Source organism: Euleptes europaea, chromosome 18, assembly GCF_029931775.1.
Source record: "Euleptes europaea isolate rEulEur1 chromosome 18, rEulEur1.hap1, whole genome shotgun sequence".
In the NCBI taxonomy this organism is placed as follows: domain Eukaryota; kingdom Metazoa; phylum Chordata; class Lepidosauria; order Squamata; family Sphaerodactylidae; genus Euleptes; species Euleptes europaea.
Genome location: NC_079329.1, coordinates 2,213,921 through 2,236,768, shown reverse-complemented (window position 1 = coordinate 2,236,768; position 22,848 = coordinate 2,213,921). Strand labels below are relative to the sequence as shown.

Sequence of the window (22,848 nt, the reverse complement as noted above, 5' to 3'; positions counted from 1 at the left end):
TCGGGGGGCCCGGTTGCCTCGAGGGGCCTCAAGGGATTGAGGAGAGGAGTTGGATTTTATATGCTGGCTTTCTCTACCACTTAAGGCAGAATCAAACCAGCTTACAATCACCTTCCCTTCCCCTCCCCACAACAGACACCCTGTGAGGTAGGTGGGGCTGAGAGAGTTCGGAGACAGCTGTGACTGGCCCAAGGTCACCCAGCTGGCTTCATGTGTAGGAGTGGGGAAACCAAACCAGTTCACCAGATTAGCGTCTGCCGCCCATGTGGAGTGGGGAATCGAACCTGGGTCTCCAGATCAGAGTCCACCGCTCCAAACCACCGCACTACATCGCGCTGGCAGCCTGGAGGCCTAGAAACTTGCTGCCGGACAGAAACAAAGGTGGCAAAAAGAGCTCTCGTGATTCATGTCACGTCCTCAGCCCATCTGGCAACATCTCAGCCCAACCAGTCGGTGGAGCCTCAGGAATACAGTCTGCCAGGCATCACCAAGCTTCGGGGCGAAAGCTTCCTCTCATGAACAGGACTCTGCCCCCAACTTTACCCCCTTCCCCTACAATGGGGAGAGGCAGTGGCTCAGTGGTAGAGCATCTGCTTGGCATGCAGAAGGTCCCAGGTTCATTCTTCCACATCTCCAGTTAAAGGGACCAGGCAAGTAGAGGATGTGAAAGACCCTTTTCTGCCTGAGACCCTGGAGACCCGCTGCCTGTCTAAGTAGACATTACTGACTTCGATGGACCAAGGGTCTGATTCAGTATAAGGCAGCTTCATGTGTTCATGTGTACAATCCCCAGCCCTCTGTGCTGCTTCTCCTCCACCAGCACCCCCACACACACACACACACATCCCCCGCAATGCCTCTTTGTTTCCGCATCGGCTGCTTCCCCTGCCCTCTCGGGTATGCCCGGGAGTCAACTCCCCATACCTGCTCCAGATATTCTTCCCCTTAAGCAACTCAGTAGGACTCCAGAAGGGCTTGCCTGCGCAGAGGCCTCCCGCCTCAAGGCATGCAAAACTGTTTGTGCCTCACACCCCCTCGGCTGAGAGCCCCTCAGCTAGAGAAAGAGAGAGAAAGAGATATTCTCTTTGCTTGCCAGGAGTCATGTTCAGAGACTGGCGCACCTCACAGTGACATGACAAACATCTGAAGATCCAAAGCGGGGCAGAGGAGAGACGGGCTCTCGGAGCATGCCAACTAATAGCAGACAGAGAATGGCTCCTGGCCGGCAGGGGAGAAGTGGGATTTGGGCAGGCAGGTTCAAAGGGAGCCGATTTGCAGGCTGCTTGCCTTCCATCCTAACCCAGATTTGGCAATTTCAATTTCAGCCTTGCACAGAGAGCGAGAGAGAGAGGAGGGCTTGTTGATTGATGGTGGAAAAGCCGTTTTGTTTCTACCCAACGTATAATTAAACCTGTCAAAAGGAACTCAGGGACAGAGGATGTTATTGAGGTAAATAGCTGCAAAATAGAGGGGGGAAAACTGATGAGGTGGTTTGATGAATAAAGAACAGCAGCCAAGGCCGGGGCCGATTGCTTTTGCTGACCAGCAGATGGGACCCCTGTTCAAGAAGGGCACGGGGCGAGGCCTCCCCTCCTGCGTCACACAAGGTGAGACGAATGAGAAGAAAAGGCGCAGGACCATCTCTCCACCAGAGCCGGCAGGGTATAGTGATTAGGCCCTGGGAGACCTGGGTTCGAATCCCCACTCTGCCATGGAAGACTGCTGGGTGACCTTGGGTCAGTCGCACACTCGCAGCCTAACCTACCTCACAGGGTTATTGTGAGGATGAAACGGAGGAGAGGAGAACAGTGTAGTCACTTTGGGTCGCTACTGGGGAGAAATAAGAAGAAAAGGAGGAGGAGGAGGATTTTATATACCAACTTTCTCTACCACTTAAGGGAGACTCAAACTGGCTTACATTCACCTTCCCTTCCCCTCCCCACAACAGACACCCTGTGAGGTAGGTGGGGCTGAGAGAGCTGTGACTTGCTCAAAGCCTCCCAGCTGGCTTCATGTGGAGGAGCGGGGAAACCAACCCGGTTGACCAGATCAGAGTCCACCCCTCCAAACCACCACTGTTAACCACTACACCACGCTGGTCATCTCACCACCGAGTGCTATGGGATACCGGAGGTGCGTCTGCACGTGGCAGGCTTGCAGCTCCAGGATCAACACTCTCGCAATGCAACGTAAGCTCAAAATGCAGGCAACCAGGTGGGGAGGAAGGAGTTTGGATGGGGGCTGCATCCTGGATTGTGTGTGCAGGTAAAGGGGAGTTCGCTCCTGTCCTCTGCACCCTGGATAGTGGTTTCATTTTGTAGAAGCCGACTTCTCTTGACCCCGGCCTATGGCTCCAATTCAAATCAAGCCCTCTCCCCACCCCCCTGCCCCCCGCAGCTCCTTGTTGCCTGTAAAGTATATGTCGGGATCAATGTCCAGCATTACGTATTGCATGGCGGGATGAACTTATGCACACTATTAGGTAACAAAGCAAACCACTGAGAACAGCCTTGGAAAATGTGCCCTGCGGTTGGCTAATTATTCAGTTGCGGAGGGGCTTCAGGATGTAACCCCGCTGGGGCTGTGCTCTCTGTCAGAATCCATGGGACTGGAGTGTGTTTACTCCCACCCCCCCACCCCAATACAGCCACATCAGAAGAAGATAAATCGGGGGTGCCTGAGCTCTCTGAACAGGCGCTGCTCTGGTCTGCTGGGCAGCCCTGGAAAAAGAAGTCTTACCTTCAGGGGTTTGTCAATGCGCCGGCGCAACCCACGCATCCAATGCGCCAAGCCCGAGTAGTGGCACATGTGTGGGGGCAGGAAAGGGATCTTCTTGCTCAGCTCTTTGTTGACCAGGGAAAGCTCCCGGTTGAAGAGCATGTAGATGTCCACTGTCTTCTTGTCAAAGGTCCGCTTGATGGACTGGCAGAGAGAAAGAGAGAAAGGAGGAAGTGGTGCTTTCTGCTGCCTGCTCCGGAGACCTAGGGGCCATCTTCCCTCTCTCTCCCACTAGAGCAGGGGTCCCCATCCTTTTTGAGCCTGTGGGCACCACTGTAAGTCTGATATAGCTTGATGGGCACAGCCACAAAATGGCTGCCGCAGCTGACCCTCAGTCACACACTGAAGATCCTTATGCTGTGGCTGGCAGCCGGTGCCCAAGGAACATTTTTAAAAATATGCACAGCCCATCTGATCTCTAGTGGCCAATCAGAAACCCTGCTGGGCAAAAGCCCCACCTGGCCCCGCCCGCTTTCTAAAAACACTTCGCAGGCTCCAGAAGAGGTGTCAGCAGGTGCCATGGTGCCCACGGCCATCCCGCTGAGGACCCCTGCACTCTAACGAGGCACTCTCTGATACACCTTCCCAATCATCTTTTCTGTTCTTAAGGCTCCCAGAACCTGCAACCCGCACACCTGACCACTGAGGCAGAAGCCAGCTCAGATTGCAATTGGGAGAGCAGAACCCTCTGCCAGGCGACCAAGGCCAGGCGTCTGGGGAAAGAGACAGGCCAGGGGCCTAAGCCTGCCCAGACGCTGGCTGTCCGAGACGGACCCCTGGTCCATCGAGCGGTATTGATTCCTGTGGCTGGCAGGATCTCCCCAGGGTCTGAGCCTGACCATAGCCTTTCCCAGCACCTTCCACCTGACAGCCTGGAGATACCAGAGACCGGTCCTGAGACCGTCGGCGCTCCTCGACCTGAGCCGCAGTCCTTCCTCTGGTCCTGCATCATGGAGATGGGGAGCTATTTCAGGACTACTTGCATGGGGAATATTTACAGAGGACAGGTCTAGCGGTGGCTACTAGCTACCAGTGTGGTGTGGTGGTTAAGAGCGGTGGTTTGGTGTGGTAGAATCTGATCTGGAGAACCGGGTTTGATTCCCCCGCTCCTCCACATGAGTGGCAGAGGCTGATCTGGTGAACGGGATTTGTTTTCCCACTCCTCCACATGATGCCAGCTGGGTGACCTTGGGCTAGTCACAGCTCTCTGCAAACTCTCTCAGCCCTACCTACCTCACAGGTTGTCTGTTGTGGGGAGGGGAAGGGAAGGTGACTGTAAGCAGGTTTGATACTCCCTTATGTGGCAGAGAAAGTCAGCATATAAAAACCAACTCTTCTTCTTCTATGGTGGTGAGTAAAAGGAACCTCCACATTCAGAGGCTGTCAACCTCTGAATCCCACTGCCAGGAGGCAACATGGGGGGAAGGCCTCTGTGCCTGTTAAGTCAAGCCTTCTAGGGCTGCTGAGTGAAACAGAATGCTGGGCTAGGTGGGCCCTCGCTGGTCTGATCCAGCTGGGCTTGTCTGATGTTTTTGTGGGGAGGCATCTTCTCAAAGGTCCTCACTGATTCCTTCACATGCCCCAATGATGAGCCCCATCCTTCCAGGGTGGGTGCAGCATCCCGGGCTGAGCCCGGGGGAGCAAGCCCTGGCTTAGCCATACCTCTCGCGAGGAGAAGTGATGGAAGATGTCCTGGATCTCCACGCCCCGCTCGACGTCTTTCGCCGTCTCGAAGGCAGAAATGATCAGGTTCTGGGTCATCACCTCCAAATCTTTGACGCCCGCACGGAAGCTGGTGGGGCATCACGCAGGAGGGCACAGCGAGAAGGGAAAAGGTGTGGTCAGGCAAGGGTAATGGGCAGTTCTCTGACTGGACAGGCCCATCGAAGGGGCTGCCCATCCTCCGGAAACTATGCTGCTGCTTACCCCCTCCCCCTGCACCCTCTTGTACCCTCTTGGGTCAAGGGGCCCAAAGCAAACAAGGAGAAGGCCAAAAGCCAGCTGCTCCGGGCGGCCAGGGGCATCTCTCACCGGTTGAAGTCCTCGTGCCAATAAGTGTTCTTCACATCCAGGATCCCCCCTTTCACGCTCCGAAGATTGTTGAGGTACTTGTGGAAGGTCTCCTCTATCTCCAGCAAGCTCCGAGTCATCTGCGGGCCACGCTGGCCAAAGAAGCAGGGCAGCGGAGTCTGCTTGCCGTCTTCCCAGCGGGCAAAGTGCTGCTGGCCGTCACAGACCTGTTGGCAGGAATGCCCATCCGTCGCTATCCCTGGGCCTTCACACCCTGAACGCAGCCCGGAGACTCATTTACACACGCATAGAGCTGCCTTCTATTGAACCAGAGCCTTGGTTCATCCAGGTCAGCACTGCCTTACTCAGACTGGCAGCGGCTCTACGGGGTCTCAGGCGATGGGCTTTCACATCACCAGCTTTTAACTGGAGAAGCTGCCAGGGATTGAACCTGGGGCCTTCTGCATGCAAAGCAGAGGCTCTACCACTGAGCCACGGCCCCTCTCCCTATCCTCGCCGGGACTACTCAGGGAACACTAAAAGCTATACAGAGATGGGAGGTGTCCCCTCTGTCCAGACAACGGATCCAGAGGACATCCCAGACAGGGCTGCCGGGCTACAGGGCAGCGCTGTCATCACCACCCTTCCTGGCATGACAGTCTGGATAGCTGCAGCCCCCCCATCCCAGCCTTCCACAAGTGATGTCACACCCACCTCCAAGAGGTCCTTGCAGCGCTGGACGAAGGCATCCACCTGGGCAAAGATGCTGGTCTGGTCCAGGACCCAGCCCTTCCCAGAAAGCCTGCCAGGGAGAGGAGACGCACAATTAAGAGAGTTCACACGCTCTACTCCAGGGCTCTCCGACCTTTTTGAGCCTGGGGAATTCTGGAACGGGGCGGTGGACACACAGAATGGCTGCCCCAGGAGGGTGGAGCCAATCATAAAACGGCTGCTTGCAGGAGGACCACAAAATATCAGGGAGTGAGGTTATACACAACTCTAATAATAACAGTTCGATGTTTCAGCCAGAAGCTCTGTTTAACAGGATGCCTTTTAATCTGCACAGCCAACCAGAAGCCCTGCTGGGCACATGCCCAGCCTAGCCCCTCCCACTTTCTAAGAAGCACTTGGCGGGTGCCAGGAAAGGCATCGGTGGGCGCCATGGCACACATGGGCACCACACAGGGAACCTCTGCTTGACATGTCTAGGGCAAGGAATCCTAGCCCATGCGCACCACGCACTGGGAGAAGGAGAACCGGAGGATCCAGGCAGGAGACGATCCAGTGAACTGACAGAGGTGAGAAAAACATTCAGAGCTTTCATCAACGAAGGGTACAAGAACAGAAGCGGGAAGATAGCCCGTCACCCCTCCCCTCCCTCTCTATATGCCTCTCTCTTCCTCTCTCTCCACCAAGCAAGCAAGTGGGTTCGGTGAAATCATCTAATCAAAGAGGCCTGGGAACACGCAAGGCCTCACCCCAGGAGCACAGCTGAAGTACCTAATCCATGCCCGGCTGCATCTGCCTTGCACCAGCCCCGCTCTAGCGATCAAACGTCTTTATATCTTTTACGATATTGATCCGGCCCCACTAATTTAAATTTGAAGCAGACAAGTAACACTTAGACTTAATTGTCAAGGAGCAGGAACCCACTTAAGCCTGACATTCCTAATCATAATGATGGATTATGTTGCATTATTTCTGAAGCACGGCTTGGAGAATCGGGGAGGAAAGAGACCGAACCAGGGAAGCCAAGGATCGGCTGCCGGAAGGACTGGAGACGGGGGACACAGGAAGGCAGGGGGGCTTCAAAAGGGCAATGCTCAACTCTGAGGACCTCCACTCTATGAACAGGGGATTCCCAGAGCAGTGCAAAGCATGAACCGCCTAAGTAGTCTGCAGGGAAGCCTCTCGCTCAAAGGACAGTAGGGTCAGGGGGTGGGGGACATGAGAACATCAGAAGAGCCCTGCTAGGTCAGACCAGTGAGGGTCCATCTAGTCCAGCATCCTGCCTCACACAGCGGCCAAGTACAGGGCACGGAGGCCGAGGCATTCCCCTGATGTGGTCTCCTGGCACTCGGGATTTGAGGTTGTCTGCCTCTGAATGTGGAGGGGGACCTAACTGTGTGATAGAGAAGACCGGGAAAGAGACAGAAGAACTGAAGACGGACCATCACTAGAAGCTGCTGGAGGGATATTTAGTTTCCTCTGAGGTACACACATATTTCTTCCAGCTCGAGTGAAAAATAGGTTTCAGAATCAATACCAATCTAAACACCAGGGGTGACAATGGGATTAAAGGCACACTCCTTGGGCAGTTTCTCTCTCCCAAAGTAGTAGAACTGGAGGGCGTCCAGTGAAACTGATGGGCAGTAGATTCAGGATGGACAAAAGGAAATACTTTTTTACGCAGCGAGTGATCAAAATGTGGAATCTGCTGTCAGAGGACGTAGCGATGGCCACAGGCATAGACAGCTTTACAAGGGGATTAGATATATTTACAGAGGATAGATCTATCAGTGGCTACTAGCCATGGCGACTAAAGGGAACCTCCACATTCAGAAGCAGTCAACCCCTAAATACCAGGACCAGGAGGAAACGTCAGGGGAAGGCCTCGGCCTCTGTTCCCTGTTGTGGGCCCTGGTTGACTGCTGTGTGAGAAAGGAAGCTGGACTAGATGGGCTACTGGTCCGATCCAGCAGGGCTCTTCTGATGTACTTAATCCCTCTTGCAAGCCACCTTCACCTCTCTGAGAAAACTCTCTCCACCCCAAGACAATCCAACCTTCCCAGCTTGAAGAAACCCACATTTGCTTGCTGGCCAAAGGAAGGTCGCCCGTCTGTTCATTCCACCCCCCACCCCAAGGAGCAGACATCACTCAAACCCACAAGACCACAGACGCCAGCCAGGACCGCACAACCTGGAAAGCACTTCAGCAGAGCCCACCTGACAGCGAAGCCAGAGGGAGGCCGGGTTCTGTTCCGAGTAAAGCAGTTCTCTGACAGTCACAGCCCAAGCCCTGTTCTCTGGGCTCCCACTTGCAGGGGGGAGGCAGATGAGGACCAGGGACTGGGTCTTCTCAGTTGGTGGCCCCTCTCCCCTTACTTTCTATTAAGTGGCGCTCCAAAACATTCCTTTTTACCCTGGCTTTTAATCGAGGGTTCAACTTTTTAAAAATCTGTTTTTATGGTCCTCTTCTAGCTAGACTGTCTTGTGACCACCAAGGATGCGGAACACTGTTTTGCGCTGTTTTATGCTTTTGCTGCATTTACACTATAGTTGTATGATTTTTCTGTACCGTTTAATTTAGAATCATAGAATCACAGTTGGAAGGGACCACCAGGGTCATCTAGTCCAACCCCCTGGACAGTGCAGGAAATTCACAACTACCTCCTCCCCACACCCCCAGTGACCCCTACTCCATGCCCAGAAGATGGCCAAGATGCCCTCATCATCATCTGCCTAAGTTCATAGAATCAGCATTGCTGACAGATGGCCATCTAGCCTCTGCTTAAAAACCTCCAGGGAAGGAGAGCTTACCACCTCCCGAGGAAGCCTGTTCCACTGAGAAACCGCTCTAACTGCTAGAAAATTCTTCCTAATGTCTAGACGGAAACTCTTTTGATTTAATTTCAACCCATTGGTTCTGGTCCGACCTTCCTGCGAACCGCCTTTAGCAGGTCTCTGGAGAGGCAGCCTATCCATTTCCTACCTCAATGTTTCCCATTCTATGGGGGGGGGGGCCCTGGAGGCCCACGCCCACCATAGCCCCAGCGCCTCTTACTTGTTGTGCATGTGGGCTGCATACAGGTAGCACTCTTTCCAAGATGACATGCAGGAGATGCAGCCGTGGAGAGTCTGCCTGGTGGAAATGACGTAGCCATCAAAGAGACGGTCCAGGGAGATGTCTTTGCAGCACATCAGGATAATTTTGTTGCTCATCTACAGGGAAATCAGGCTTGACTTACACATGACTCCGGTGAAGCAAAAGCACTCCCCTGTGGGACTTCTGCACACATGCACCACCTTGTTGAATCTGGGCTGCTACCCGCGCAAAGCAGCTGCACGCGTACCCATCAAAGAAACGTGTCGATGAAAAGGCCAGCAAAATCTCACAAGCAAAATTCAGAGGTACCTTCTGGCTCCCTGTCAATCCCATCCTTCACACTGACCAAAACAAGACTGCCAAACAATCTGCTCAACAAGAAGATGCAGCCCCACCTTCCGGAAGAGCCCCGTGATTCGCTCTCTGCTGTTGTAGTACGGGGAGTTGACCCACACGATCCGGACCAGGCTGATGAGGTAGGGCAGCTTCTCTGGGATATCTTTGGGGCGCAGTGTGGAGAGCTCCCGGAAAGGGTCTCTCAGGATGGACAGGAACTGGAGGTTGGACTGAGCCTGCTCTGACCCGTCCTGCAAGCAACGGCAAAGAGGCATCAGCCGACCGGCGGGGCCCGGCACAGAAGACAACGGCTACCGAAAGCCCACTGCCTGGCTGGTCTCGGGTCGATCTCGGCCCTTTCAAATGAGGAGGCCCTGCCGCTCCTTCCAGTGGATTGGAGGGCCCTTTCCCCGTGGCAGCACCATCTAGGTGCCAGCCCAACGCACCCACCTGGATCTGTTTGGAGAGTCGATGGAATGGCAACACATAGGCAGACTTGGAGAGAGTTAAGATGGATTCAATGTGCCTGACCCCCTGTTTGCAGAGCTGCTTGCTGATTTCGGACAGGTCCGTGCAGCGGTTCTTCCAGAACTCGATCTCTTCCAAGGGGCCAGAGCTCTCTCGGCTTTCGACAGCCTCCTGGGCCCTCAGGACCTCCTTAATCTGCCGAGTCCAGTGAATCATGGAAGCTGGAAGCCAAAACCAAATAACTCACAGAGGACAGCCTGCTGGCAGACACTGGAGCTTACTGAAAAGCTGTGGGGCAAGGCGGCCCCCACACCTGATGCCCCATGGCAGAACTTGCATTTTCTACACACATACCCACCACACTAAGGACGTGATGTCACCGATTGACATCATGAGCTTTTTATATCAGCTATGAATCACAGAGATCCCGTTTAAAAGAGACGCCTGCCAGGTAAGAAAAAACCCCTCCGGAGACCTTTCCCCCGCCCCGTGTCTCATTTAAATGCGCCTCTCAACTGCTTTGAAACCAGAGAATTGTAGTCTGGGTGGGCACCACGCTGGCGTGCTAACATTGCATGCACAGCAGCACGGTTCACACAAGGGTGTGCTAGAATTGCGCTGGGAAGTATTCCTCGTCTGACAATGCCATGCTTGAATCTGTCCTGAGTCACACACTCCAGCCCCGTTCACATGAGCATTTACTTGCATTGAACATGCCAGGGAGTGCCCTTCCATTCCTGCAATGCAAGTCAGGAGGGCAGCTGGAACACGCCCCCTCCCCCCCCCCCGCCAACTCCTGAAGTATTGGTCCATGGGAATCTTAACAGAGTAGGGCCCATTCGTTGCTTTTCAGGATGCTGCCGCCTAGTGTAGGGAGAAGCTCTGTTTCCTCCCTGGGAAGCAAAGGGGAGGGGCCGTGGCTCAGTGGTGGAGCATCTGCTTGGCACGCAGAAGGTCTCAGGTTCAATCCCCAGCCTCTCCAGTTAAAGGATCAGGTAGTAGGTGATGTGAAAGACCTTTCTCTGCCTGAGACCCCAGAGATCTGCCGCCAGTCTGATTAGACAATACTGACTTTGATGGACAGACAGGTCTGATTCAGTAGAAGGCAGCTTCATGTGTTCAAAGGGGGACTTTGGGATGTCTTCACTAAAGACGACTCTCCTTTGGTGGGGGGAAATCCTGCACAAAGAGTGTGTGTGACCCACACAGAAGTAAGTGGTGTCCTCTGGAACAACCCCCACAAGAGACCCTCAGGCCATTTGGCTTTATTCACGCGAGCAGCGACGTTTGAGCATCAAGGTACAAGCAAGTCTCTCACGTCTGAGCCCCGCGTTGCTCTTCCGCACACGCACCCAGCCATTCCATATGCGAAACACTGCGGCTTGCCGAATGCCTAGTCATCCTCACTCTTTAAATATAGGACTTTGGTCGCTGCGTCTGGCTTAGTGCAGAAATTACCTTCTACTTTGTGCTCTCTTGTCTGATGGATCCCAAATGCCTCGCGTCAGAGCACGCTGGTGGAGGGGGTAGGCAAGAGGAGGGGGAGGCCTGGGTGTCTGGGTCACAATGGAGGGCCTGAATCAAGGGGGGGGGCAACACTGCCAGATGCACAACAAGCCCCAAAGTGGAAACCTCCACCAAGACAGGCCGCACCCTCTCAGAAGATAAAGTTTGCCGCGATGGAAGCTAACCAAGTTTCCGGCCTCCCCCCACCCCCAACTCTCCGAATGGAAGAGGCTAATAGCTGCAAAGCAGCCATCTAGGAAGAGTTAGTATCACAGCGTGGAAGCTGCAGCTCCTGAGCCAAATTACAGGGGTAAGACAATCACACAGCCCAGGGATTAGAATAGCCAAGTATCTCTAAGTGCTTGATAACAGCTGAGGTTTTAGTCACACAAGAGACGACCCTGAGGTAGCCAATTGGATGCTTAACCTAAGCATGCCTCGCCATGCAAAATACCCAGCCATGGGAAGATTTTTAATGCGCGCAGCACATCACAGGCTGGGCTCTGCCAACCGCACAGGGCTCTCATTACGGGACAATCATGCGAATTTTCAAATCCTCCATCTGTGTTTGGCAGTGGGGGTTTTCTTCAGAAGGCTTTTAAACTTTAAAAAGGGACTTGCCGCACTATTGTTTAGAACAAGCGTCCCCCAAAACTCTCATTCAGATATAAAATTAATGTGCAAGCCACGAGGATCATCTCCCTTTGTGCCTGAATCATATTTTTTTTCCTGATCACAAAAAAAGTGGGGAAAGGAGTGACATCGGCCACCTGGGCCTCCCCCCACCCAGAATTCTTCCCGCTTCGAGAACCGGGCTGGGCCGCGCAGAGCAATGGCTTCATTCAGCCCAGAGAACCGGTTAATTGCTGCCTGTTGTTACTAAAAGCCTTTTATTTCCCTCCACTGTAAAAGCTGGTATTAATAGCAATTTATGTAACATTACGAGCAAGGCGAACAGAGGAAGGAATCGGCTGCCCCACATCCCAGAAAACAGGGTGGCGTGAAGGTTACGTGCCATGCAGTCGCAAGCCCAGATTTGCAGGTCATGTGCATGCTTGTGCAGCCAAGCCAGGGCCCCAGACCAGACCGTCGCCCCACATGTGCTCGTTCCGGTTATGAGGTGCACACAGTGCCATTTGACGGGCACGCTTTCAAAATGTAATGTGCAAATCGTCCCTCAGGCAGCCAAGGATATAGCCCAGGCAAAGCAAGGGGGGGCCAGCCTGTTCCCCAGTGGGGCCCTGCTGCCATGAGCATTAGGTAGAAATAACTAGCAATGAGTCACACCTTTGCCAAGGCTCTGCTTTATTACACCTAATAGAGACACGTTCGCCGCATAATTCAGTCGACATCTTTCCCCCCTTGTCCGTAGCGAAGCGTTCAATTGAATTTATGCAGGGCGGAACAAAAGAGCTGCCGCTCCGGATCTGACTGGCGATTCCTCTAGCCAACCTTTCAGCCTACAGGGCAGTAAGGGAGCCCTGTGCCCGGGCGAACACGAAGTCAGGAGGCCTGGACAGATCAGTGGGGGGGGGGGGGCAGGCTAGGCCTCAAGGGCTGAGGCACATGTGGCAGTGGCACATCTTTCTAGGCCTTCAACACGCATCACAGAATCATAGAGTGGGAAGGTACCCCCAGGGTCATCTAGTCCAACCCTCTGCACAATGCAGGAAATTCACAACTACCTCCCCCACAAATCCCCAGTGACCCCCTACTCCAGGGGTGGGGAACGTCAGGCCCAGGAGCCATTTAAGGCCCGCAAAATCATTTGGTCTGGCCCTTCATGGGTCCTGGCAGATCTCTAGCTCAGATCCGCCCCCTCCCGCGGACAGAAATAGCCTCTAGTCAAGGCGGATGTTTGTTTTGCAGAGAAAAGGAACCTTTTTTCCCCCTTGCAGAAGAGTGGTTAGCTATGGAGCTTCTAGGACCGCCCAAGAAACCGTGTTAACCCTTTCCAAGAGGGCTGGGGGTGGAAGTGGCGACAATGGAGGGGCTAAAGGAGGCAGGGGCAGAATGTGCGCGGGGGGGGGGGAGTTCTTAACCAGGGTGTCCTCATTTCACCCCTGCAGGTGGAGGTAGCAGGAGCTGGCTGTAGAATCCAGCCCGACCATGAGGAGCAGGAGCAACTCAGGCGTGCGGCTGAACGGCTTCGCCCAGCTGGTGCAACACTGGTTGGATGCCTGACTGCTTACCCGCGCTGGGGTGTGTGTGTTATCTGGCTAATTTTTAAGTTGATAATTTTGAATGGCCCGCAAATGATGTTATAAATATCCAAATGGCCCTTGGCGGAATAAAGGTTCCCCACCCCTGCCTCACTCCATGCCCAGAAGATGGCCAAGATGCCCTCCCTCTCATGCTCTGCCTAAGGTCATAGAATCAGCATTGCTGACAGATGGCCATCCAGCCTCTGCTTATGTTCTTAAATTGCAGCAGCCATTTTGTGGCTGTACCCACAACACTGTGTCTAAAGGCGCCCCCCTGTAGGCTCAAAAAAAGTGTGGGGACCCCTTGAGTAGCCAGTACTAACCTTGAGGGACCAACGGCCTCACTCAGCATAAGGCAGCTTCTTGTGTTCAGACATACCAAGATCTGGCAGCTGAGCTCCGTGGGGCTCAGTTTTCCTTCAAAGGGGGAAACTTTCACCTCAGAAGTTGTTGGGAAGGAGGGGAAATCGGTGATTCCCCAGCGGGAATTTCCCCCTGCCCCACACCTCTGAAATGCGGCTCAGAGGTTAAAAGCAGTTCCCGAGCAGAAGAAAGGAAAGAGGTGGACTTCTCTGCCTCCGAAAGCCTTTGCCTGGAGGCAGAGGAACAGACAGGAGTCGGAAGGTCATGCCCTTCCCCTTAGGCACGCAGAAAAGCTCTCACACGGACGACGAGGAAAGCAAAGGGCAGGACAGAGCTCGAAAAGAATCCCGTTTCAGATGGATATCAATTTAAAAAGGCAAAAAAGCAAACCCCGGATGAAGTGTTTCATGCTCTCCCCCACTTCTCACCTTCCAAGGCCTTCCTGCCACTTTCCAAAATGGACACCGATTAAGGCTGTGCCAGGGTCTATATCCAAGGGGCCAAGGCCTGTGGAAATCCTTTCCCCGCCACAGCTGGACGCTGTAGTGACCAACAAGCATCTCAGGGCTAGCCCTGGCAGCTGCGAAGGGACCTTTCGGAAAGAGGCGGCCTCCGACGGAGGGCGGGCGCAAGAGGGCAGGGGTCAGGGGCGGCACTCCGAAGGGCAGCCGGGAGGCAGCAGGCCGCCATGGCGGATCCCGGAGCGGTGGTCGGGGCCCGCTCCAACAAGCGGGCTGGTGAAACAGGGCCAGGAACAGCTGCGCTCTGGCAACGGAGGGCCATGAGGCGACTTTCAACAAAGAAAGGGGCTGAGCTTCAGACTTGCTCCCTGTGCCCAGGAAGCCTTGCCCTCTAAGCGCAGGCGGTGGTGGGGAAGCATCCTTCCCGGTGCGCATCCTTTGGGGATAACGAGGCCCTCTTCATTTACGCATTTATTTGTTTCTCTCCCACTTTTCTCCCCACAGTTCAGGCTCAAAGCGGCTTCGAACGTCGTTCTCCCTTCCTCCGTCTCCTCACAACATCCCTGTGAGGTACACCAGGTGGAGAGTTTGTGACAGGCCCAAGGTCACCAAGTGAGCTTCCATGGTAGAAGTGGGGATTTGAACCAGGGTCGCCCAGAGTGCTCGTCGATAGCTGGGTCTCCTACACCCACGCTGCATCCCTTCTCCCTCCCCGGCACATTGCCTCCACATGCTGGACTCGCAGATCTCTCTGCAAAATCAGGGCCTGCAGATTTTTTTTCCCTTGCCATTTTAATTGGTGTGAGAAGGGTTTTTTCCCCCTCTCAATTTTTTCCAAAATAATAATAACAGCAGGAGTAGTATAATATACCCAAGAAGGAGAGGAAGTGCCAGAGAGCGAGATGGAGGATGACTCACCTTACAATTTGATTGCTGGTCACAATGGAGCAGCCGAGAGAGAGGCAGGCAGAGGATGCAGGCGGGAGCCACACAGAGCGAATGGAGGCCAGAAAGATCCATGGCTGAGGACCTCCCCTCCCCACCCCCCACAAAGTCTAAATGAGTCGACAGGCCGTTCCCAGCTTTCTTGGGATTTCCCCAACCTCTCCCCAATTTACCAAAACTTGCCCTCAAGAATACCCTTCTCCATCCTAGAGGGGAAGCACACAAGCACCTTTTGGGTTACCTGACAATGCCCCAGCAGCAGCTACAGCAAGGCACTTTCCCCCATACTATTTATGTATCATTTAAAACATTTTAATGCCGTCTTTCCACCCGATCAAAGTCTCCAAGGCAGCACATATAAAAACATCAAAACAATTTAAAACAACATGTAAAGTTTCTAAATAATTCAATAAAAATACATGCAAACAATACTAGACCCAGGGAGGAGGGCCAGTTACCGTTACTGGGGGTATGCCAAATGAAACAAAAAAGCCTTCACCCGCTGGCGGAAGGCACCGATAGACAGACGAATCTCCCTGGGGAAGGAGTTCCAAAGTTCCATATTATGGGGTGTCCTCCAGGCCAGAATGCCTCTCCAATACACCAAAGGGAAGTGACCCCCACACCAAGAACACCACAGTTCCCTTGCAAAAAGGTGGAGTCTCTACGTTTTGGGGTCAGGGGCAGAAAGCTTAAAAATGCCCCGGTTACCTCATCTGCCCCAATCTGGTCAATAGCAGAACTCTAAAGGCTGAGTCTGTGAGAGGGGAAATGTTCTTCGTAAACTCAAAACACCCCAACAGGGTTTGCAGTGAGGGGAGGGCAGGACTTCCATCCCGGGAAACCGATTCCCCCTCAGCACCCTGGGTTTCCCTCCGCCTGCACACCTTTCCCAGCTACCAAACTCGTCGGAAAACTGTCCAAATGCAAAACACACAGAGAAAAGTCATGCAAACATCCTGATCGGCTTTATTTGCATCTCTCATTCTGTGTGCGGTAAAAAAAAAAATTAATTGGGAGGGCAGCAAATTTCACCCCAACGCAGTGCGTGCAAGACAGGAGGCTGGGCAGGGGCCTGGCCTGCCCTTGTCCCTTCTTTCCTTCCCGAACGCCTGAGGCAGAACTAATAACCCCACTGCGGGATCCTGCACATGCTCACCGCCTGACAAATCAGTTTCCCCTGACTGGGGATGATGGATACAGCTCATATACTGCTGGGGATTAATTCACTTAAGGTCCGAGCTTTGGCTAATGCACCAGCCTCCCCGTCAGCTCTCTTCCCATTATGCTGATCCAGTTACCCCTCTCCCTGCCCTCCAGCCCAGATCCCCAGAGATCGGCCGGTCACTCACTCTCCAGCCGCCGAACCAGGGCCTTGTCCTTGACAGCAACTTCGGTTTTGATGGCCAGAGCCTCAAGCGGGATGTAGAGAAAGGTGCGCCCCCTCATTTTAGAGCGAGTGTCTGGAGACAGGCAAAGATGGAGGAGAGTTTTGTAAATGGGAGAAAGCAGGAAGGTCACTTTCTGGAGGCAGGTGTCTAATGGGGTCTTGGGGAAAGGAAGGGACCCCCTCATGGCCCTGCCTCAGGAGGGAGGGAGGGAGGAATGACGGACCCTTTCTTGTATCCACAGAAGTCCACAGCAGTGACAGAAACACAAAACAGCAAAGGAAGTTCTTGGCCCCTCACGAGGGCCTCAGTTCCAGCATCCCACCTTGGTTTCTTGCCATCATGGCGGTGATGGAAAGTGCCATCAAATCGCAGTCAATTCATGGAAACCCTGTAGGGTGTTCAAGGCATGAGACAAACAGAAGAGGTTTGCCATTGCCTGCCTCTGTGTAGCAACCTTGGACTTCCTTGGTGGTCTCCCATCCAAGTACCAACCAGAGCCGACCCTACTTAGCTTCTGAGATCTGGCGAGACCAGGCTAGCTCAAGGTCAGGGCTCTTAGAATCATAGTTGGAAGGGACCGCCGGGGTCTTGCCACCATACTGTGCTGAAAAGCCGAAACCTGAATCTTGCTGTCAAAATAAGTAACAACCTAACCACCAAGAACACAGCAAAGAAACCCAGCAAGTGCAGAGATACCTATGCTCATTCACAACCAACTTATATAACAATTAAAGCAAAATTAAAGCCAAAAGACAAGTGAGGCCAGACTGCTGGAAGCTCCTCTGTAGTCATTGGCTGTGATGCCACAAAATGGCTGGGTCAACAGGCTACTGGCACCAAGGAAAGGGGTTGAAACGGAATACCTACAAGTAGTGCAACTGCTGAGAGGAAAGTGAGCAGTCAGTCGGTTTGGAGAAAACCCTCCTATATGGATGAAGAACAGGACGGGCCGCGTGCTCTTAGAATCACGGAATCATAGAGTTGGAAGGGACCACCAGGGTCATCTAGTCCAACCCCCTGCACAATGCAGGAAATTCACAACGACCTCCCCCCCACACCCCCAGTGACCCCTACTCCATGCCCAGAAGATGGCCAAGATGCCCTCCCCTTTCATGAACTGCCTAAGGTCATAGAATCATCATTGCTGACAGATGGCCATCTAGCCTCTGCTTAAAAACCTCCAGGGAAGGAGAGCTCACCACCTTCCAAGGAAGCCTGTTCCACTGAGGAACCACTCTAACTGTTAGAAAATTCTTCCTAATGTCTAGATGGAAACTCTTTTGATTTAATTTCAACCCATTGGTTCTGGTCCGACCTTCTGGGGCAACAAAAAACAACTCGGCTCCATCCTTACCATCTTGGCAAGAGGAAGAGCTTTGGAGAAAGAATAACTGTGATCCAAGGAGCAGGGACGGTAGACATGAGGCTACAGCATGAGGCAGTGAATTTCACAGATGATTGGAATAAGACTGCCACACCTTTGTAGGTGGATCAAAGTAAAATGTCAAACTTGGGTCAGAGACGGAAGGTGGATGGCCAGAGACCTACCTGTGAGAGAGGTCATGAAATGGTAAATTTCAGAGAAGAACTCATTCTTGATGCTCTCGGGCCAAGCCGCCTTGCAAAACAGCCGGGGGAGGTAGACCGCGTTGAGCAAACGCATCAGGGAGTCTATGTAGGGTCTCCGGGCCGTGCCGAACTGCACCACCTTGTGGAAAGTCTCTTCCGTGATCTCTGCATTCGGCTGGCGGATGAAGTAAGTGAGCTGACTCTGCTCCTGAAGGGACAAGGGCAGAGCTGAGCACCGGAGAGAAGCCTACTCTGAAGATACCCCACCCCCAGCTAGCGTCAAAAGCTTTGAAACAGCCTGCATCCGACAACCCATCTCTGCAGCATCCGGCACTGCACTTCTAAGACCTAATAAACTCCAAGGTGGCTGCTGAGGCACCACAACTGCCAAACAGATCCAGAGAAGTAATGTATGCCAGCAGCTTGCACCAGGATGAAGACAAGCTAGAGCGGATAGATCCCTGGCTGTGTGTTGTTAAGGGGAAAAAATATCTTGCCACCTCGTATTTTTCATTAGGAATTGGATTCCCTCACCGCTGGAAGCAGGATAGAGCCAGGGACTGTGAGTAATCATTCCTTGTGCTAGACACCAAGGGACTGCCTATCAACACAGGAAGGCAAATATTCTTGGGGGGGGGCATGGCTGGGTGGTAGAGCATCTGCATGGCATGCAGATGGTCCCAAGTTCAACCCCTGGCATCTCCAGTTACAGAGCAGGTCATAGGTCACAGGAGTGACCTCTGCCTGAGACCTTGGCGAGCCGCTGCCAGTCTGAGTAGACAATACTGATGCCGATGGGGGAGCAGTCTGACTCAGTATAAGGCAGCGGTTGTGGCTAATTTGATGGTATGCAGTTGGGTCAACCGGAATCCTCCCACTGTGCCATCTGGAGCCCTGAAGAGTAGGAAGCATCTCCCCCAACCAGGTCTAAGCTGTTACTGAACCTCATGAGGTCCAAGTGAAACCAACCTGGCTTGGCATGACCAGCTCCACTCTCAGCCCAGCAAAGTCATCAATGTAGACCACCAGCAGCTGATTGGTGACGTCCTTTAGGAAGAGATCCATGGTGGCTGCATGCTCTTCCGTCCACATGTCTTCTGTGAGACCGCTCAGGACCACCCGCTGTCGGATGCAGGGTTTCTGGGCAAAGAGGCAAAGAGGTCACGGTTTGGGCAGAACTCAAGCAAGAGAGATGAAGCCTCTCTCTGTGCGTGAAGAGATGTATTTTCTACCAAAATAAATAACATAGCAAGTGGTACATGAACTTCCACCTTCCCATCTGCAGAGGGAGGGGAGTGTTAACAGCTTGACCACGCTGTCTCGCCTCTTGTCCGTGGCATGCTGCCAGGATACGTGTCTGCGATCCCCCTGGGGGGTGGCGGCAGCAGAGACTTGCCTCGTAGTCCTTCAGAGTGGGATTGATGGGGGCCATGACGGTAACAGGCCTGCAGCCAACTTAACGACAAGGCATCGAACCAACTGCGGCCTCGCTCTCAGCCAACAGGACGGAGTGGGGCTTAGGCGGGGAAAGGGCAAGATGCTTAGATCACCCCAGCACCGACACCATCACGGACGCGGGGTGGTGAAGAACAAGCGGCTTACAGAAGGCTGGAAAAACTTTTCAGCCTGAGGTCACACCTCGATCTTCACCTGGTGGGAAAAGGAAGAGCCGGCACCCAACTCGAGGGCAGGCACAGGCCCGGATGTGGCCCTCCCTCTCAGCCACTTTCAATGGCCTGCGGCCCTTGTGGGGGTCAACTAGCCAATGCTGCTGTCTAGAGAACCCAAGGTCCCGACAAATTGCTAAGCAGCTCGAGACCTGGATGAAAAGCCTGGAAGGGACTCCCCGGGTCGTGATTTGCCCACCTCTGGTTACGCGGCAGCTAAGGAGTTCCCTTCCCAAAAGTAAATAGGAGCAGGAGGAGGAGAGGGAGAGTTGGTTTTTATATGCCAACTTTCTCTACCACTCAAGGGGGAATCAAACCGGCTTACAATCGCCTTCCCTTCCCACAACAGACACCCTGTGAGGCAGGTGGGGCTGAGAGGGCTGTGACTAGCCCAAGGTCACCCAACTTGCCTTATGTGTAGGAGTGGGGAAACCAACCCAGTTCACCAGATTAGCCTCCGCCGCTCATGTGGAGGAGTGGGGGATTCTCCAATTAGAGTCCACCGCTCCAAACCACTGCTCTTAACTACTACACCAGCCCAGGACTGCTCCCTCTACCCATCTCCTTTTTACCATTCCACAAACGCTCAGGTGGGGTAAAGCTCCCGCCCCTCTCCTCCTCGAAGGCCCGGAGGACGGAGCTACAGTGCAAGATGCCCCAGGGCTCCCACAAGCCTTCCAGGCAGGTCTTTCACTGGCCGCCCAGAAGCGCAACAGAACTGCCCCTCCTGCCAACCTGACCTGCATTCTGAGTAGAAGCCTCAGAGACCCGGGGCCAGTGCTGGTCTCAGTTCCCTTACCCAGCTGTAGCCCCAGAGAGATAGGAAAGAGGGCTAATTTGTTAAGATGATTGGAGCAGTCACCCAGGGCAGCATTCGCAGACTGCAGAGCTGGGCTCTTAAAACAATGGTAACTCCTGGCTGAGGAAGGGGCAAATGGGCAAAAGACAATTAAAGTCAGGAACGGGGAAGATGGTAAAGGAGAAAAAGACAAGCCAGTGGCAGCCACTGTTTGGAACTGGAGAGCTACGTGTGTGTGTACACATTTTTTTCAAAACACATTAGGCCTTTTTGTGCTCCCAAGACTTCTTAAAGCAAACCTGGGAAATCAGGATCAAATTAACATAACATCTGGCACAAAAGTATAGAGCCAGATGTTCCAGGCCGTAATGCGACAAAATTGTGTTACATTCCACGCAGGCAACTTTCCACTCCCTGCTCTTGTTCTCCAGGGTTTCTATCGGAGGAGATGTCAGGGCCCTGGAACAACCAGTGTCGGGTCAGAACCAACACAAGGTTTTTCCAGAGAAGCCTCCGCTCTCCGTCGCAAGCTGGCTGGGTGGAGAACGGACTTGTACGACACCCCAGGAGATGCACAAAAGCTTCATGGCCTGAAATGCAAATTTGCACAGGAATGTTTCATTTTCTGCCCTGATTTGGCTGCCTCTGTCTTCCACTGGGCACGTGCTTCAAATTGAAAGAGAAAGGTCGTTTATGCCTGGGAGTTTTACCTGAGGTTCGTTGCTCGCTGGACCCACACTTTCCTGTTGGGAATTTATACACCAGCAGTTTCCCAGCTCAAATCAAGTCCCCCCCCCTTAAATGCTGCTTTGAAATTGGCTTACTTTGTAGCGCTTACTGTGAGAGAAAATGCCCCCCTAAACCCTATTGCTGTACAAATTGGCATTTTAAGAACAAAAAACGGAGCAATCTGAAAAGGGGGGGGGAGAAATCCAAGCCTTGGTTTTAAAAAGCCTTTCTTCTGCTCAGAAAGAGCTCCAGGGAAGCAAGAAGCATTTGAATCCCCGCCTCTTTACACGCTGCTTTGTAACTGGCTGTGAGAAAAACCAATGTGTGTCCCACGCTTTGCCTTATGCACGAGGATGTCACCCAGGCTGAGCTCAGGGGAGAGGGAAGAATCGGGTTAACAGAAGAACAGGAAGTCCTGGGATTTGTGATGGCTGGCAGCAAGGTCACCCCTGAATCTCCAGGAATTTCCTAACCCAGAGTTGGCAACCCTACTTCTGAGCAAATGATAACCAAGCTCCCAAGGATCAGTAACCACGCAGCTGCCAAGGGAAGAAGAAGTCACCAGCATCGCTATCGGGGCAACACCATACCTGCCCTCCGTATCTGAGGCCTTTGGAAGAGGGCCAAAGATCCTCTGATCTCTCCCCCTCCTTGCCCAACCCTGTAGCTCCATCTCTCACACCAGCCATTCCCGATCTTCTGGCACGGAAGCAAGCCTCCCAACTCACCAGGTCTGCCTCTTCCTCCACAGGCATGGCATATTCGGAGATGTTCTGACGGATCTCTGGCTGGATTTCCAACGTTTCTGCAGAAACATCTCCTAGAAGGATATCATGCACAGGACAGAACTCAGTGAAACGCCCGCCCTGAAAGCCAAGACTTTCCAAGCAGGTTTAATGTCAAAAGGAGGTAGCTGTCTTAGGATAAAGAACAGGCTCACAGCCTATGTAGGCTGGTTTTGTTTTTGGTGTCAATGAAAAGATGTATTTTAATATATTTTTAAAATGTGCCCTCCCACCAAAATACGGTCTCAAGGCAGTTCATGAAATCATGAAAATATCAGCAAACAAGACAGTTATATCAGTGTGTGTGTGCCGTCAAGTCACTTCAGACTTATGGCAACCCTATGAATTAATGACCTCCAAAACATCTTTTAAAGGGGAAGGGAGTGTGGGAGATATTTGGGGTTTGCTATTTTATTTTTGGTTTTAACTGGAAAATGTTTCTAACAATTATTGTAAGCGGCCTTGAACCACAAGGAGAGGCAAGATATCAATGTTTCCATAAATTAATCAAAAACAAAAATGCCTTATTATTGACAGCGCTGCTCAGGTCTTGCGAATGGAAGGAGAGTAAAAGTTTACCAGCACATAACACCACTGGTGCCAGATGTGCCTCTGCAGTCCTCAGGAGCACAGCCCATGACCTGCCAGGCCTAAACTGTCCCACAAATAAGAGGCCCAAGCGGACCAGTCCTCCTCCTTCCCCCCCCCCCCCCCCGCATTTTGCCATCACAAACCAGGCATCAGGGCCACACAACCCAAGAGGGGATCCCTCCTGGACCACCGGCCCTTCCGTGAGCTCCGTCTCAACAGCACAAGCAACAAAGCACAGTTACCCACAAGCAACGGAGCAGCCAGGCCAGACCCATAGGAAAAGGCTTTGTTTTGATGCATGTTGCGGCAGCCGCCCCCGTGTCGACAAAAAAGCCTCCCGACAAAAATGTTTGTTTTTAAATATTTGGGTGTATTTTGCCGAAAGGCTTGGAAGCCAGATGGGATCCGAGCGGCTCTCGC

At 53.1% G+C, this 22,848-nt stretch overlaps 1 protein-coding gene and 1 non-coding gene across 2 annotated transcripts in view; both read right to left on the bottom strand.

Moving 5' to 3' along the window:
• Positions 1–19,289, bottom strand: part of DNAH2 (dynein axonemal heavy chain 2) — a 102,334-nt gene extending 83,045 nt beyond the window's left edge. Inside the window, exons 1-11 of the mRNA XM_056863627.1 lie at positions 19,254–19,289; positions 18,827–18,997; positions 17,837–18,065; positions 16,250–16,360; positions 9,401–9,639; positions 9,010–9,201; positions 8,573–8,730; positions 5,503–5,590; positions 4,810–5,015; positions 4,441–4,570; positions 2,740–2,922 (exon numbers count right to left, since the gene is read on the bottom strand). Of these exons, the coding sequence (XP_056719605.1) occupies positions 2,740–2,922; positions 4,441–4,570; positions 4,810–5,015; positions 5,503–5,590; positions 8,573–8,730; positions 9,010–9,201; positions 9,401–9,639; positions 16,250–16,360; positions 17,837–18,065; positions 18,827–18,997; positions 19,254–19,289 (1,743 nt within the window). The remainder of the gene's footprint in view (positions 1–2,739; positions 2,923–4,440; positions 4,571–4,809; positions 5,016–5,502; positions 5,591–8,572; positions 8,731–9,009; positions 9,202–9,400; positions 9,640–16,249; positions 16,361–17,836; positions 18,066–18,826; positions 18,998–19,253) is intronic.
• On the bottom strand, positions 5,219–5,290 carry TRNAA-UGC (transfer RNA alanine (anticodon UGC)). The gene has a single exon. It is a non-coding gene; the product is annotated as a tRNA-Ala (tRNA).
• Positions 19,290–22,848: the final 3,559 nt, after the last annotated feature.